At 40.7% G+C, this 16,921-nt stretch overlaps 1 protein-coding gene across 2 annotated transcripts in view; it reads left to right on the plus strand.

Annotated features, from left to right (window-relative positions):
- Window positions 1-16,921, plus strand: part of Ttc27 (tetratricopeptide repeat domain 27) — a 123,808-nt gene that overhangs the window by 32,947 nt on the left and 73,940 nt on the right. For both annotated transcript variants that reach the window (XM_055618255.1, XM_055618264.1), the window contains one exon: window positions 13,728-13,841. In XM_055618255.1, coding sequence (XP_055474230.1) covers window positions 13,728-13,841 — 114 coding nt within the window. The remainder of the gene's footprint in view (window positions 1-13,727; window positions 13,842-16,921) is intronic.

Consider the following 16,921-nt stretch of genomic DNA (forward strand, 5'->3'; position numbering starts at 1 on the left):
CCCACCCACTGGGAAGAAGTAGAAGGAACACAGGCATGTGGAGGGCTCAGGACTCCACATGTACTTGGGGCTCTGCATTGTCCTTCCCTTGTCTTTCTCAACTGAAGCACACACAATATACCAGGAAAATTTGACTCAGGCCCCACAGCTGTTCTCTTCATCTGCCCATCCTTCTTGAGTCTTTTTGTACTTCATTCTGAAGTCAATCCAATCAGGAGTGGCTTTTGACTTTAAAGATGAGGGTTTATTTACATTGCTGATCTTATATGTCAGTAGCTTTTGCACCCAGATTCAAGGATTTAAAATATTTCTAAAAAGTAGGCATGTTTGTGTTGTATATGTGAAGACCTTCTTATAATAACAAGCTATGTAGTGGTTACTTGGTTTTAGGCTTTATAGTAACGAGGTGATGTCAAGAACAAGGGAGGGTGTGTATTGTAGTCTGTGTGAAAATATCAACACTTCATGTAAGGTACTTTGTGATATTTTCTATGGTACTTGGACCCAACCTTCACAGCTTCTGAGGGACAGATGTCTGTAACTCCAAGTGTATCTGAGACAGGAGGAATGCACTCTCAGGTGCTGTCCCACTTCTAAACCTTGACCTTGTTTCTGTGCCTCTTTTGGCTGGGGTCATTTTGCTTATATAGACATCAGTTGTGCTTATATCTTTCCTTCAGTAGACTGTAAATTCCAGCTTTCAAGTTTGAGCTTTTGCATTTTGATCTTTTACGAGGTTTAGAGCAGGCTTCGGTGCTTCAATTCTAGTTGTTGCTCAGTAAGTGTATGCAGAGTAAGAGAAGGAGTGGAGGTGACTGCAGCCCAGGCACTGGGTTACCTGTTTTATGCCTACATTGTTCTGCTTCTTTCCATAATTTAGGTAGTGCTATATGACAGTAAGGATAGCTACATTTTCCCATCTTCCCCCAACTGAAACCTTGCTTTCAAACGTGGAAGTATATGAAAGGGCCCCAGAGTAAGTAAAAGCTAATGTCCTTAGCATTCAGTGATGAGCCAGTGCTGGTCCTTGGCTTGGAGGAGGGCATACTTATTTCTGAGCAGCCTAACGAGAGCAGACATGTTTGGAATTGCCCTGGAGGTGGGAGAAAAGAGAGAAGCAAGACAGAGCAGCAGCATCTCGCTGGGCATCCCTTCTGCTCCGCTGACCTGGCACTGAGGCTGTACACTCTCTGGGGCATGAGATTCCTTTGCTGTTGTATAAAATTTAATCTCCCCTACAAGATTGGAAGTCATTGGATAGAGAGTGACTGTGGCTATTTGGCATTTGGTACTCTCTCTCACTTTGCTTTTTGAGGTAGGATGTAGTTATGTATCCCAGGCTGGCCATACACTCACAATGCTCCTGCTTCAGCCTCTTCAGTTTTGAGAAACGGAGGAGTTTTAAAAACTAATAAAAAATTCTAAAAACTAAAATAAAAAAAATTACCAGTATTTACTGATGATTCTTAACCAAAGAGTTGGTTTATTTTGGTTCTCTATTTTTGTAGACTCTTAAAAGTTACCCCAAATAATGGTAAGATCTATTTTTGTGAGTGTAAGATCTCTTTTTGTGGAGAAATTTTTGTCAGTGTTTTCATGTTGGTGCAGCATGTTGAAATAAGACGTGAGATATATGAGATTAAGTTAAATTATTGTTGTTGCTATTATTATTATTATTATTATTATTATTATTATTATTATTATTATTATTTTGAGATAGGGTTTCTCTGTGTAGCCCTGCCTTCCTAGACTACCTGACTTTATAGACCATGCTGGCCCTGAGTTCACAGAGATGTGCCTGCTTCTGCTTCCTAACTGCTCGGATTAAAGGCATGTGCCACCACTACCCAGTTTAAATGATTTTTATTTTGTCTTTTTTTTTTTTTTTTTCCTTCCCCAGAGCTGAGGACCGAACCCAGGGCCTTTGCTAGGCAAGTACTACCACTGAGCTAAATCCCCAACCCCTTAAATGATTTTTAAATTAAAATATTTTAATAAACATACAAGCTGACAGGTTTCCTTGTGGCATTTTTATACATACTTGAAATATTTTAACTCAGTGACCTAAAGCTTGTCCTGAAAGCCATAGCTCTCATTGCTTAAGACAATCATTATGTGGTGCTGTTCTTGAGAAATCATATCTACACATTTCTGGAAAGCCAAGTCATAGTAAAAATAACCGATAGTGTTTAAGAAAACCATTTATGTTGTATCGGCTTGATAATTTAAAATTAGCAGTGATAACTGTGTTATTTCCTTTCAGATGAGCCAAGTCAGTGACACTGGTAATGTTTTTAATTTCCTTTCATTGTTGAAAATAGGAACAGGTTAGTTCATATTGGTGTTTCAGTTTCCACTGGCAAAAGTTTTGTTCAAGTGTGAATTGATCCTGGCAGCTTGCCTTCCGACTGCTTGCAGTTCCAAGGTCTCCATGAAAGATGGAAAAAGTCCTTTGAAAGTTTTACATTATGTTTTATGTATTTTTTTCTTTCTGTTATTGATCTTTTCCCTACTCTCCCCTCTCTTCCTCTCAGTTTTTTTTTGAGATGGAGTCTTTATTTGATTCTTGAAATAAGGTCTGAGGTAGGCCACTGCTGGCTTCAACCTCATTGTCCTCAGCAGAGGATGACTTTGAACTCCTGATCTACCTGCTTCTATCTCCCAAGTGCTGGGATTCCAGACAGAAGTCACTGGCCTACCTTTGAGATAGAATTCTTTTTTTAAAAATGTTGATCTGGTTGATCTCAAATCCATATTCTAATAGTTCTTTTACCTCAGCCTTCTGAGTACAAATGTTTATATAAATAACTGTATTAGATATTAATGGATAAATACTCCAAATCAAAGTCAAAGATTGTCCCAGTGGAAAAGGAGCAAAAAAGTCAAAGATTAAGATCTGCATGGTGGCACAGGCCTTTAATCCCAGCAGAGAAGGATCTCTGTGAGTTCAAGGGTTGCCTTATCTAAACAGTGATTTCCAGGACAGTCAGTTCAGGACTACATGGAGAGAGAAAGAAGTCAAAGGTTGTCCTAATGGGAGCAAAGGAGAAATACAGCTCTGCTTCTCATGAGAGATAGTTAGAGTCCATATAACCATATAGAGGCCGTATAGCCACGGCCATATAGCCATAGAACATTGTCCAGACAGATCAGAGTACACAGTGAACTTGAATGTATTTTAATGCATCAGTCACATACTTCACTAGAGAGGAGACTGTGTTATTTATACCTTAACTTAATTACTTAAGATTAATTTACTTATCAAAATAGATCTGCTTGTTAATATAGTTTTTTTTTGTCACAAGTACAACATAAAATATTAAACCTATGTCATATATTACATGGAGTCAGTATTAGAATAGATATACAGTGTGAAATTGTTCATGGTTCACATTTATGGTATTTATCACTTTTTTCAGGCAAAAATCAGACTAGTTTTTTCCAGATTTAAGAAACTGGGGGCTGGAGACATGGCTCAGAGGTTAAGAGCACTGGCTTTTCTTCCAGAGGTCCTGAGTTCAATTCCCAGCAACCACATGGTGGCTCACAAACCATCTGAAAGGAAATCTGGTGCCCTCTTCTGGCATGCAGGTGTACATGCAAACACAATTGTATACATAATAAATAAATTAAAAAAAAAAAAAAAAGAAACTCTGTTAGCCAGTTGTAGTGGCTTTAATCCTAACACTCAGGAGGCAGAGGTAGAGGCAAGTAGATCTCTTAGTTTGAGACCAGCCTGGTCTACAGAGCGAGTTCCAGGACATCCCAGGCTATACAGAGAAACCCTGTCTTGAAAAACAAAAAAGAGAAGAGAAGAAAAAAAAAGAAGGATAGAAAGAGAAAGATGCTGTTTAGAGCTACAGTATAGGATAAATAACATTTAACACAAGCTATTGATGTTAAACATTGATTGTTGCATTTCCTTTTCTTTCCTGATGATTGAAAGCCAACAGGAATAGCCAGTAGGAAGATGGTCAGGATGAGCAAGTTCTATGGGTAAGAGGCTTGAATGTTAAAACAGTATGGGTCCATTGATGTCTACTAAGTAAAGTAGAATTTTAATACATTGCTACACTAACAATTTTCAGGCAACTTCTTATATTAATGGACATAAACAGCTAATTAGTATGATTTAATTATTTCAAGTCTGGAAATGCCTTTTTAGTAGAAACTATTTTAGAATTTAGAAAAGTTATATATATGTATATAAATTTGAAGGGGGAAATGTACATTGTATATGGCTAGTCATTCTTTTTTGAGTTGAAGACATGAGCAGGTATTGGCAGTATGGCCAACAAGGCACCCTGGGGTATCTACCTTGCTACAGAACAGTTATTAAGACACTGTCAGACTCCAGAGAGGTAGGAGAGGGGCCTCATGACTCTTCTTGCTGACTTAAGCATAGAGATCCATAGACATGCAAGAACCCAGGAGCTGGAGTCAGGGACAGAGCCAGAGGGCAGGCACCCGAATCCTGCACAGCGGGCAGCTAGGAGGGCTGGAGTCACAGGAGTAGGGTGGGCTAATAGCACTTTGAAAACTTTCGACTGAGCTAAGACCTTCAAGCAAGTCTGAAGTCACCTGAAATTTATGGTGCTCCCCAGCCTGTGGCCTCCAAACACAGTCTCCTCCAGGGGAAAGCATTCCAGTTCCAAATTAAAGTTATGCCATCAACTCACGGTTAAAGCTGAACATGTGGAAGGAAAGACAAGCATTGTCCCGAGTGCACAGGAGTGGAAGCAGCCTTCCAAAGTTCTAAAGCGACTAAAGACTGGAGCTCAGTGACCTTAAGTGCTCAGTACCTCAGGTGTTTAAGGAAAAAAAAATGCAGTTTCTGTGCCCTAGTGGATTTTTATGGTTTTGGAAGGAAATTGTAAATTATAGAAATCATTTGAAAAGTAAACAGTAGAATTAAAGACTGAGTGGTCTGGGTTCTGCCACATCACTGAGTATGGCATCAGGAAACTGCATCACAGACAGGCCAGACAGGCCATTCTTAGGATACCTGGGTGAAGCTTTCCCCTGCATCTGTGGATGCATGCGGGAATATTTAATAGTTACACATGTTTGTGATTGGCTGAAAGCTGGAAACAGACTTTTGTTGACAGGGGGTGGATACCTAAATTGTGACTTTGCCGTGATTACAAAACATCATGCAGTAGTAAGTTTACAGATGTGGCAAGCTAAAAAGCTAGTCCTAGATGCATGGGTTTACATGGCATGCTCTAACTTAGGTTTGCTTACTTTGAAGTTCTGTATGCAGTGTGGGAGAAACACACTGGAGAAGTAAAGGAATGAGCTATGGAATTTACCTTCATGGAGGGATGTGTGTATGTGTGTGTGTGTGGGAGGGTGTTATTTCTCCTCTGCTCCCCCAGGCCAGGTTTCTGTGTGTAGCCTTGGCTGTCCTGGACTTCCTTTGTAGACCAGGCTGACCTCCAACTCAGAGATCTGCCTGCCGTTGCCTCCTTGACTGCTGGGCTTAAAGATGTGTGCCAAAATGTCCAGCTCCTTTGTGGAGTTTTTGTGTTTTTTGTTTGTTTGTTTTTTAAGATTTACTTATTATTTATATAATATTCTGCCTGCATGTGTGCCTACACACCAGAAGAGGGCACCAGATCTCATTATAGATGGTTATGAGCCACCATGTGTTTGTTGGGAATTGAACTCAGGACCTTTGAAAGAACAGCCAGTGCTCTTAACCTCTGAGCCATCTCTCTAGCCCCTTTGTAGAATTTTTAATGTAGATCAAATAAATTAATACATTGAATTGCCAATACCAGGTAGTTTGAAGCTTGTGAAAATTGATAGTACTGAAAAACACATCACCTTGTTGCTGAGAAAGGAAGAAAATATTTAGGACTGAGCCATCACAAAAGGCTTTGTTGTAGAGGAGGCTCTGAGGCTGGCCTTGAAAGGCATTTGGGGTTGATGGTGCCATATGGTGGAGGCAAAGGGTGCAAAGTGTAAGTTCAGCTATAGTCCTTCCGCCACATTGGCAGTTCAGCAAGGGCAGCCAGTGGGTCGAAAGTAAAATAGGCCAGGACAGATTTGAAGTGTTCTCATAGCAAAGATAGATGGTTTGGACTGCAGTTCCTTTTTTCCTGGGAATAATTTATAGCTTAAACTAGGTATTTTAAACTTACTGTCTTTTGGTACTAAATTAAAATACTCTTTTAAGTAGATCAGTTAAAGTAGGGTAATAATTCTGCTTTTATAGCATCTGTTTGTTTTTTTGCTCCCACGATTAGCCTGACCTGAGTGGGCATCATCCCTTTTGGTATAGTGTGGCCAAATAACCATGGGCCCAACAAGGAGAGTGCAGAGCTGGCTTTGATTTCCCTGTAGAAAAGCAGCTGTTAGAGAGCTCCTTTGTGTCCAGAGTACTAGAAGATCTAGTGACCTTTGGAAGATTATCCAAAATGTGCAGTTACAAGAGTGGAAAGGAATCGTGTTTTTAATAGAAACAGTATTCCAGATCCTCTCTGATAGTGTTACAATTCTTGCTGCTTGTCTCGGGCATGAGGGGAATGTTGCAGGTGAGAGGAAATTGTTAGTTGAATAAAATAAGTATACACACATCCTATACATGTCTAAGGAAAGTTTGCTGTGTAGTGTGAGTACGGTGGTGCTCACTGGCTTTTTAAAACTTATCATCGTCGTCATCATTGTGTTTGTGCATGTGTGTGCGCCCACACACGTGACTGCTTGGAGTCAGAGGGCCGCTTTCAGGAGTCATTTCTCTCCTTCCACTGTGGTGTTGGGGATTGACATCAGGCTGTCAGGGTCCCACAGAGTCACATTTGCTTGTGGAGCCATCTCTCCTGCCTCTCACTGAGGTTTTCATTTGAAGCTGTCAGGAGTTTGCTCAGATGGTGCAGTCTGCTCATTGGCTCAGGTGACATGCCTCAGAGGGAATAAACACTGTGAGCTGACAAAAAAAATCCTCCTCACTGTCTGTAGTGCGTGCCTCCCTCCTGTTCTCAGAGTAGCTTTTTACACTTGTAGCAAAGATTGCTGAAGTGGACTTGTTCTTTCATTTATTAGCCATCGTCACTATAAATAGCCAGGCTGTAGCTTCTTGGTGCAGAGCTTACCTAGTGTGTTTGAGACCCAGAGTTTAATCCCTAGCATACCCTACAAAAGACAACCAAAACAAACATACTGTAAACACAAATAAAAGAGATCACTAGCATTTATTTCAGTATTCACAAAAATAAAAATATTAAGAGATTATGAAAATAATATAAATGCTAAAGGTCTACTGGTCCAGTAGGTACTTTTTGAAGATTTTGGTCAGTGTAAATTCAGAATGAGAGAGAGTGTATGTTTCTTAAAATAGCTTGCACGTGTTACTCTCAAGTAAGTGATTTCTGTTTCCTGTCTGTGAGCGAAAATGGTGAGAATCCCAGGGGTGGAGATGGACTGAAGTTCATTTGTGCTGGAATCCTAACAGTGAGGCTTGTTGGATACAAAATTTCTTAATTTGGATTTTCAGTTACTACTAGTAATTTAATGAGGTGGTATATCATCAAATTATTAGAATAAGCTTTATGTTTACATTCCTGTCCTTTCCTAAGGTAACATTTACAGCTGCTTGATTCTGCCTGCTTAGGTACCAAGAGTGGTCATGTTCTTAGAGACAGGAAGTAGAATGCTGTTCTTCAGCCTTAACAGAGGGAGGAAATGGGAGCTGTTTTTTAATGGTATAGACTAGAGTTGCAGATGAAAAAAATTCTGGAGATTGGTTACACAACAAAGTAAATGTTACAGTTAATATATTTAACATTACTGAACTGTGTGTTTAAAGGCTTGTTTGGTAATTGATTTTATGTTCTGTGTATTTTTATCATAATTTTTAAAAAGTAAAAAGAGAAGAAAATATATTGTTTGTAATAGTGTCAAAGTCCATCATATTCCTAAAAATACATTTACCAAGGATTGATCTCAGTAGTAAAATCTACAAAACCTTACTGAGAAATTAATGAGGACCTAAATAAAAAGAGGCACACATTTGTTCATGGGCGATTCAGTTTTAACATGTCCAGGCCTTTCCAATTAGCCTGCTTTGCCCAGTGCACTTCCTGAGAAATTTCTAGCAGTCTGTTTTTTTTGTTTTGTTTTGTTTTTAATGTGTGTGGTAGAACTAAAGGTGGTGTTTTAAAAGCCTGATTTTCAATTCATACAGAAAGGCAGAGTGAAAAATTTCTTAGGCAGTCAGGAGGAGAGCTAGAAGACCCACGGCAAATGAAGCTGTCCCGACTGAGTCATGCTTAGGAAAGTGTGGTGCTTGAGTGGCAACTGGAGCACCAGTGAGCCCTGGGAAATGGGGTCTTCCTGGCTCCACCCTGAAACAGACTGACTGAGAGAGAACTTGGAGGCCAAGGAGTCTGCCCTTCAGCACACCCTCTGGTTGTGTTTATGCACTTGAAAGCCTGGAAACATTGAATTAAGATGTTTGGACACAAGGAGATAGAAAGTAGCCAGTGGGACAGATGGTCCTGAAGAGACCATTCCGGTGTGGTTCACCAGATTTATGACAGAAGAGGCACTGCAGCACAGTAGACATTCCAGTCAGTGGCCCTGGATAATTTATCTGTCCATGTGGAGAACAGGTATCTAACTCCCATATCATACCACATAAAAAAATCAATTCAGGCGGATCTACTATATAAAAATAGAAGGCCAAACTATAAAGCCAGAGGGATAAAATGCAGGAGACCTTAGGAGAGTTGAACAGGCGAATAGAAGCATAAAAGTGATAAACTGGGTTATATTGATAACGAGCGTTTGTTTCATTAGTAGGGATGATCTCAAGCCTCAGGCATCACAAGCAACTGGGCTCCATGCCCAGCCTGAGTCTTTACCGTTTAGGGCACCTGAGCAAGCTTTTTTCTCAACTGCTTTCTGCCACTTCCATTGAACAGTAAAAACTGTGAGATATTCAGTAAATATGAAATCTAAAATAATTTAATTCAACTTCAAGATATAATTAACTAAAGTTCAACAAAGAAAAGTATGGGCTTAAGATGTTATTGGGATTTTAGAAGAGGGAATTACCATAAAGTCAGTTAAGTTTTGTTCATTTTTCTCTTCTTATGGCTAAGACCTCTTAGTCTTTTCTTCCACTTATCCATCGGTGTGTGAGTCATGGCTGGGAGAGTAGAGGCATCAGGCTAGGTTAGAAAAGGATTTGTTTTTGAGACTGGGTCTCATGTAACTCAGGATGGTCTTGAACTCTTGAGCCTTCTGCCTCTTCCTAAGTGCTAAGATTGCACATAAACTCTTGGTTTATGTGGCGCTGGAGTTCAAACTCCGCATCATGGATGCTAGGCCAGCACTCTACCAACTGGCCTCTTTACAAAGCATCTTAAATTACTTGGAACCTTTCTATATTGTCGTTTGCCACAGAACAAATGGAATTTTATAAAAACACATTTTTTAGAGCTGAAAGTATTTTCAGATCAGCTCCTGTCATCATTTAGGTGAGAAAAATCAGGTCTAAAAGTGGCAAATATCTTTCTCAAGGGACCAAATGGCAGAATTTGGATTGGTACCCAGTTCTATTTCACTACATTTTCCCATTATTTTGTGTCAGTAAGGAATAGATTTGTTTTCAAATAGCTTGTAAGGTTTTATTTGTCATTTGGAACATATTGTCTTAAAGAAAAAGGAGTTTAAGTTTCTGGGCTACTCTACAATGTGTGTGTAAGCTACAGATGGTCTGGTTTACAGTAATAAACTTGTCATTTACAGAACTATGTCCTTGCATGAGAATATTCTTAATGCTATCTAGGGAATGCTATAAGAAAAAATGGTGAGCTTTAAATTTAAATTTAATTTTTTCCCACTTCCAGGGATTGAATTTGGGACCTTAGGTTCAGTATTCTACCAATGAGACATACCCCCACAATCTGGTGATTTTGTTGCTGTTAGTAACTGTTTTTGAGAATTCCATATGTGAGTACTTTATAGCGTTTCTACTCTCTCCCCATTCCAACTCTTCTGATGTCCCCCACTTCCCCTTAAGTACATGACCTCTCGTCATCAATTGTTACCATTACTTATATGTATACACATATACATCATGTACTACATACTAAGTCTGCTTAGTGTTGCTCGTATATGTATGTGCTTAGGGTGTTTATTTGGGATTGGATAACCTGGCAGGGGATTTGTCCCCGGAGAAACTTGATTCTCTTTCTCACGGCAGCCATTGCTTGCCTAGACCTTTATATCAATGGAACTATAGCCTTGCGAAACTTGCCCTATCTATGTTGAATGTCAGCTGTTTTGGCCATCATGTAGAGCTTGTTAATGGAGCCATATTGTTGAGATTTCGTGGATATAGATCCCTGTCATATTTAGAAAACACTATCTCACAGTTAGCTAGTGTCCTAGTTCTCTGGCTTTTAGAATTCTTCGACCCCCTTTTCTATAATATTCCCTGAGGCTTAGGTGTACAGGTAGGTAGTGTTAGAGATGTCCCAGTTGGGGCTGGTTTCTGCATGATAGCTTATTCACTGCATTTTGACCTGTTTTGGATCTCTGTAGTAGCCTCATGTGCTGCGAAAAGGAAGCTGTTTGGTGAGGGTGAGAGCTACACTTGCCGTGAGTGTAAGGATGTGTTTTTAGAACACAGTTGGAAACTATGTTGTTTAGGAAAATGGGAGTTGTAGGTTCTCTATGGTCTATGGCCTCTCTAGGCACATGTAGTTGGCTAGATTTACTACCTATTGACTGGGCTTTAGTTTTACAAACACCACCATTGTTAAGTTATGCCTGTGTAAACTTCACCTTCTGTGTAGATTTGGGCTTGATTGTGAAGCAATGGGTACTCTTGCCTACTGCGTAAACGGGAGATTGTTCTCACTGTTGGGCTTGATTGTACAGTATGAATACAGTTCTCCATACCAGTCAGTAGGGCATGTTTGCAGGATGTTTTCTTTTTCTTCATCTAATGCTGCACATAAGGATTGATTCTTACCTCATGGCAGTGCTTCCTGCAACGTACTAACTACAGTGCACAGCTTCCTCCCCGGAGGATAATGTTCATTCCTTTTCAAATACCTATTTGTCAGATGGCATTTTGCTTTCAGAGTTTAGTGGGAATGTTTTTTTTGACAGCCACAGAAAAGTCCAAGACAGACCTCCTGTTCTCAAGCTTGTGTAGGAAACAGTCTGACTTTTCTGAGGCAAAAGTTTCATCACTGTGGTGTGTTAGCCACTGAGTTTTGGCGCATCCCCGAGCCTCTCCATTCTGCACACACTGCTCTTGTTGCAGACTGATGGGAAAATCTTATAAAATGACAAGAGTGTTGCTTTTGGACGAAATTCTACTCTTAGCTTTTGCTGTTATCTTCATTTTTTTAATTGTAGGGAGGTTGGTCTAGATTAAGGGTTAAGAATTCAGGTACCTTGAAACTAAAAAGGGGATCATGAGAAGGGAGGCCAAGATCTTTTGGGGGGGAGCAGGAAGGGGTGATGAGATCCATGTGATAAGAAAATAGAATATGGGCGCTATCTTGGGGAAAGAAGCAGGGTGGGGCAACAGGGTAGAGCAGTGGGACAGCCAAGGAGAATAAAGTGTAATTGCACATATGTGTGGAAACGCTCTGGGGAAACTCATTATTTGTATGGTAACCTAAAAAGTGTTATTATTAATATGTTTTTTTGATGAAAAGAAATAAAAGGCAAAGTCACTTATGGTCTGGTCAGGGGTGAGGGATGAGTGGAGAGAGCACATGCCAATAGAGGCATGCGGGTAACCAGAGTCATGGAACAGTGAGGAGTTCTGGGAACTTTGGTGTCATTAATAAATATTGTGAGTTAATGGGCAAATTTGACCAGAGACAAATTTGTATTATTTTAAACTAATAGTTCTTAAAGTTGGCTGCGCTACATATGGAGTACTTAAAAAAAATAAATTAAAAAATATATATTATTATATATATATATATAATATTACATATATGGGTGCCCAGATCCTCTTCTTATTAGAAATCTTTATAAAGTTCTAAAAGCTTCCCAGGTGCTTCTAATGAGCAGTGATGCTGTGAGTGACTAATTGGATTCTGACTAGGATGCTTTCCACACCTGACTTCTAGAGACAAGCAAATGCTTGTTTAGAAACAGCCAACATACAGTGATGAAGGATGGTGCCAACTCTCAGACAGATAAACAAGCCCCCTTCTTTGTAACGAGCTTTAATGAAGGTTGTTGTTGGAATAGCTGCACGGGGACAGTTCTGTGTTCCCCGTCGACATCTGAGAGCTCTTAAACTGTGCCAGTATGCCAGGCAGTCCCCATTTACCACCACACACTTTGTTTTTCTCACAACTTTCACTTTGTTTCTTAGCACTGCTGGTTCTGTTTAAAGTTTCAGCCTGAGTTCTGTTTGAGGCCTGGCGTGGCTTTCTTTGAGTTAGGTTTCAGTATGTGCATATTTTAAGTTTCATTGTAGGTGAGATTTTCTTAGAATGCCCCCTTTAAGAAAGCACTTATAAGTGGATATTAGACATATAACATAGGATAAACCTACTAAAATCCATACACCTAAAGAAACTAAGCAAGAAGGAGGACTCTGGGTAAGATGATCAATCCTCATTCAGAAGGGCAAACAGGATAGTCATCGGAAGAGGGAGAAAACAGGGAACAGGACAGGAGCCTACCACAGAGGGCCTCTGAAAGACTCTACCAGCAGGGCATCAAAGCAGATGCTGAGATTCATAGCCAAACTTTGGGCAGAGTGCAGGGAATTTTATGAAGGAAGGGGGAGATAGAAAGACCTCGAGGGGACTGGAGCTCCACAAGTTCTATTTTTCCATTGAAGACTCAGGAGCCAGATGCTGGGGTGAAAAGCCTACTTGCTCAGAGAATCAGAGAAAGCATCCAGCTGACCTTTATTCTCATCTCAGGTTGGAATGGAAAAACCCAAAAGGCTCACTAGCTCAGCTGACATCCCAGGAGCAAAAGGCCCCCAAAATGCAAGGCTTAAAGCTTGCTAAGCCAGAGAGCTAGATAGCTAAAGCCCTAAAGATCCAAAGCTCAGAACCAAAAAATCTGGGCACAGGGGTCTTTTCTGAGACTGATACTCCAACCAAGGACCATGTATGGAGGTAACCTAGAACCCCTGCACAGATGTAGCCCAAGGCAGCTCAGTCTCCAAGTGGGTTCCCTTGTAAGGTGAAAGAACAGGGATGGTCTCTGATATGAACTCAGTGGCTGGCTCTTTGATCACCTCCCCCTGATGGGGGAGAAGCCTTACCAGGCCACAGAGGAAGACAATGCAGCCAGTCATGATGAGGCCTGATAGGCTAGGGTCAGATGGAAGGGGAAGAGGACCTCCCCTATCGATGGACTGGGGGAGGGGCATGGGAGGAGATAAGGGAAGAAGGGTAGGATTAAGAGGGGACAAGGGAGGGGGCTACAGATGGGATACAAAGTGAATAAATTGTAATAAAGAAATATTTAAAAAAGGAAGCATTTTGTCTGAAGTTAGGGCATCTAACATTGTGGATTCCCTACTCTAACCACAGCTAAAAGGATTCTCCTACATTAAAAAAAATGTTTTATGTGTGAGTTGAGAAAAAGAAGAGCGCTTTTTATTGTTTGTTTGCTTAGGTGGTCAAATCTGTGTTTAGTGGTATTTCGAATTTTTTGTGGGGCGTACCTCTAAGAGTTGCCTCTGGCTTACTCCTTCTTTCTCTTCTCCCTTCTTCCATCAGTGTTTACTTTCACAACCGAAGTTCTGGGCCGTTCAAACGTCAGCCTTGATCCTCCGTACAAAACTTGAGAGAGGAAGCACACGGCGAGTGGAGCGCGCGATGAGGCAGACGCAGGTAACGTGGTGGCACGCTCTTCCCCTGTTGCTGTAGAAAGTGTAGACATGTGGCACTTGCAAGAATGGGGTGCCTTCTGTTCCATCCACACGGTGCTGCTCTTTAGGGTGCAGCCTCTAGGATTTGGCCACAAAGCTCAGCTTTGTCGCTTTACTGTGTAAAGCTCTGTAATCCTGAATCTCATCATGTGTCCATGCTGGCCTCAAACTCACTGTGCAGCTGAGAATGAGCTCCTGATCCTCCTGCTTCTACCATGCAGGTGCTGGGATTGGCAGGGTTACCACACCAGCTTGGATTTAGATTACTGCGCTTTTGGTGTCAGATGGCGAGAGTGTGCTTTGAGCAGTGAGCATAGAGTTCAAAGCAGAGGGATGTTCCTCTGTTCTTCCTGAGCTCTTCCTCACCATCTCACCCTGTGCCACCTTACCAAGAGCACATGCAGTTCTTCTCAATGAACAGGGTTAAAGAGTTGTTACTTCTGCCTTTGCAGGGCGGTAGTTCAGGGGAAAAGTTTTTATTTTCCCAGCTCCCAGATTTTGGAATTAGCCAGGGCGTGTGACAGGGTGAATCCATGGGCTGAGTTGCTGTCTTTGTTGAGCCTCTTAGCTTGTGCCCTGACCATTTGCCAGTCCCTGTGACTCACAGTGCAGTGCTTCTGTGCTTGTTGAAATCACCGCCTCTCTTCAAGAGTAAGGAAATGATTTAAAGTAATAAATGTATACATAAAACAGTGGTTTTTATAAAATGATTAATTTCTGTAAAAATTGGTTTCCTTCCAACACTGTATAGTGCTAAATGATGAACTGTTAAAGTTGAGGTGGGATGGCGAGGGGATCCAGAGGAGCACTAATGGAAAAGCTCAGTTGTGTCCTGTTCCTGTTGAAAAAATACAGGTGTGCTGAAGTCAGGGACTTGTTCAGATCTGTCTGACCAGTTACTGACAGTTTGTATCATCTGGCAGTTATATTGAGAGCTCCAATGACAGCTCCTAAATCATGGTAGACCTTTTTTTTTTTTTAAGTTTATTTACTTTACATCATGAGGGTGCCCCCTCCTTTCCCTCCTCCCAGTCTCTTCACTTTCCCTCCTTCCTTTCTTTCTTTCCCCCAGAAAATGGGAGTCCCCTCCCCCCCATTAACCTTCTCCAGGTATACTTTTAATATGCCAAAATTAAGAAGAAAATGTAGCATCATACATGAATAACCAAAGATTGTAAAAGCCACAAGAGAGAGAGAATTACAAACTCAGAGCAAGCCGTTAAAAACACTCCCATCCCATGAAATTTTGTGGGCTGAGTTCTGTAAACATTGTTGACTGTTTGGGTTAAGAGTGTGGGTGAGGATCAAGACAGTGCTTGTGGAAGTCCTGTTCACTGTAATGCTTGTTTTAGCTGAGTAGATTAAAGTAGAAACACAGTTGTGAGTAGCTCTGGTGGTTTGAATAAGAATGATACTCATAGGCTCATATATTTGAATGCTTAGTCACTGTGCAGTGGCACTATTTGAAAGGATTGGAAGGATTAAGAGGTCTGGCATTGGAGGAACTAGTATTCTCAGTACTGCTCCAGAGTCTGCCTGCATGCTGTCATGCTTCCTGCCATGATGGTAACAGCCTAAACCTCTGAGAGTGTAAGCTAGCCTCCAATTAAATCTTTCCATTATAATAGTTGCCTTGGTCATGCTTCTTATTGCTGTAGAACAGTGACTAAGACAGTAGTAATAAAAGTAGAATATAGTCTTTTTTATTGTTATTCAGCTTTCTCTTCTTCACAAGAATAAGATTTTTTGAGATATTTCTTAGCTATTTTTGTTGTTTTTTTTTTTTTGAAAGCTTTATTCAGATCTCAAGTTCATTTTTTGAACATGTCATTTGCTTTTTAAAGTTCTTTATATATTCTAGATACTAAATCCTCTGTCAGATGATAGCTGTCAAATATTTTCTACCTCTATGTGGAATTCCTCTTTGCTTGCCTCATTATTATCTTTTTTTTGTGCAGAAGAATTTTAGTTTTATGAGGTCCCATTTGTCAATTGTTGACCTTAATTCCTGGGCAAATGGGATCCTATTCAGAAAGTCCTTTCCTACACCTATATCCTGTCGGATGCTGCCTGTGTTTTCTTCTAGCAGTTCCATGCTTCATGTTTAGGTTTTGGATCCATATTGAGTTAGTTTTTGTTCAAGGTGATATAGGTTAAGTTCACTCTTCATGTGGATGTCTAGTTCTGCCAGCACCATTTGTTGGAGATTCTGCCTTTTCTCCAGTGTGTGTTGTTTGGCATCTTTGTCAAGTATTGGATGGTTGGAGTACTCATGTTTGGGTCTTCAATCTTGGTTCATCCAGCTTAACGTGGCAACTATCGAGTGATTGTATAGCACATGGAAACAAGATTTCTTTACAGTCCCTAAGAAACTTTGAAGGTTAAAGGGACCCAAAGTCAAAAGTTTTAGGAGTACCAACTCAAGGCATGGCTAAGGAAGCGGCTGTCAGTGTGGTCACCCGGCTTTCTCAAGGCTGCCACTGTTGTTTTATCTTCACCATGGAAGCTTGAAGAAGAGATCTTGCTCTCCCAGTTCCCATTAGCAAAAACAGCTGTACATGTTACTGACTATGACGGATCCTGGATTCTGTGTTAAAGGTTTTGTTAAAGGTAGTAAAGAACGGTCAAACACAGTTCTCAGTGTTTCTCCAGCAAGAAGCTGCTTTTCATGTCACAGTCTGGGCATGTACATGTAGAAATGAGAGAAGGCTGAGAAGAAGCTGTCAGGTTGCTCATCTCTCTGCCCTACAGTCCTGGAACTTTGACCTGACCTTTTATTTCTCACTGGTGCCATTTTGCTAATTATTATGCAATACTGGTTTAGCATAGGTTAAGGATATTGTTGGAACTTAGTAGATTTTAATTCTAATTCTCCTTCCCGCGGGGAATTTATTATCTTTGGGAGTCTAAAGTGGCAGTCTACTTGATTGCTCGATTTGTAAATCACTGTTGACTTCAGGCTCCTGTCCAAAGAAAAGCTGTCCCGCCCAACTGTTGATATGTTTGCTTAAGTACATATAAGTTCTATCCTGCGCACAAAGA

This window comes from Psammomys obesus, unplaced genomic scaffold (genome assembly GCF_907164565.1).
Source record: "Psammomys obesus unplaced genomic scaffold, mPsaObe1.curated_primary_1811, whole genome shotgun sequence".
In the NCBI taxonomy this organism is placed as follows: Eukaryota; Metazoa; Chordata; class Mammalia; order Rodentia; family Muridae; genus Psammomys; species Psammomys obesus.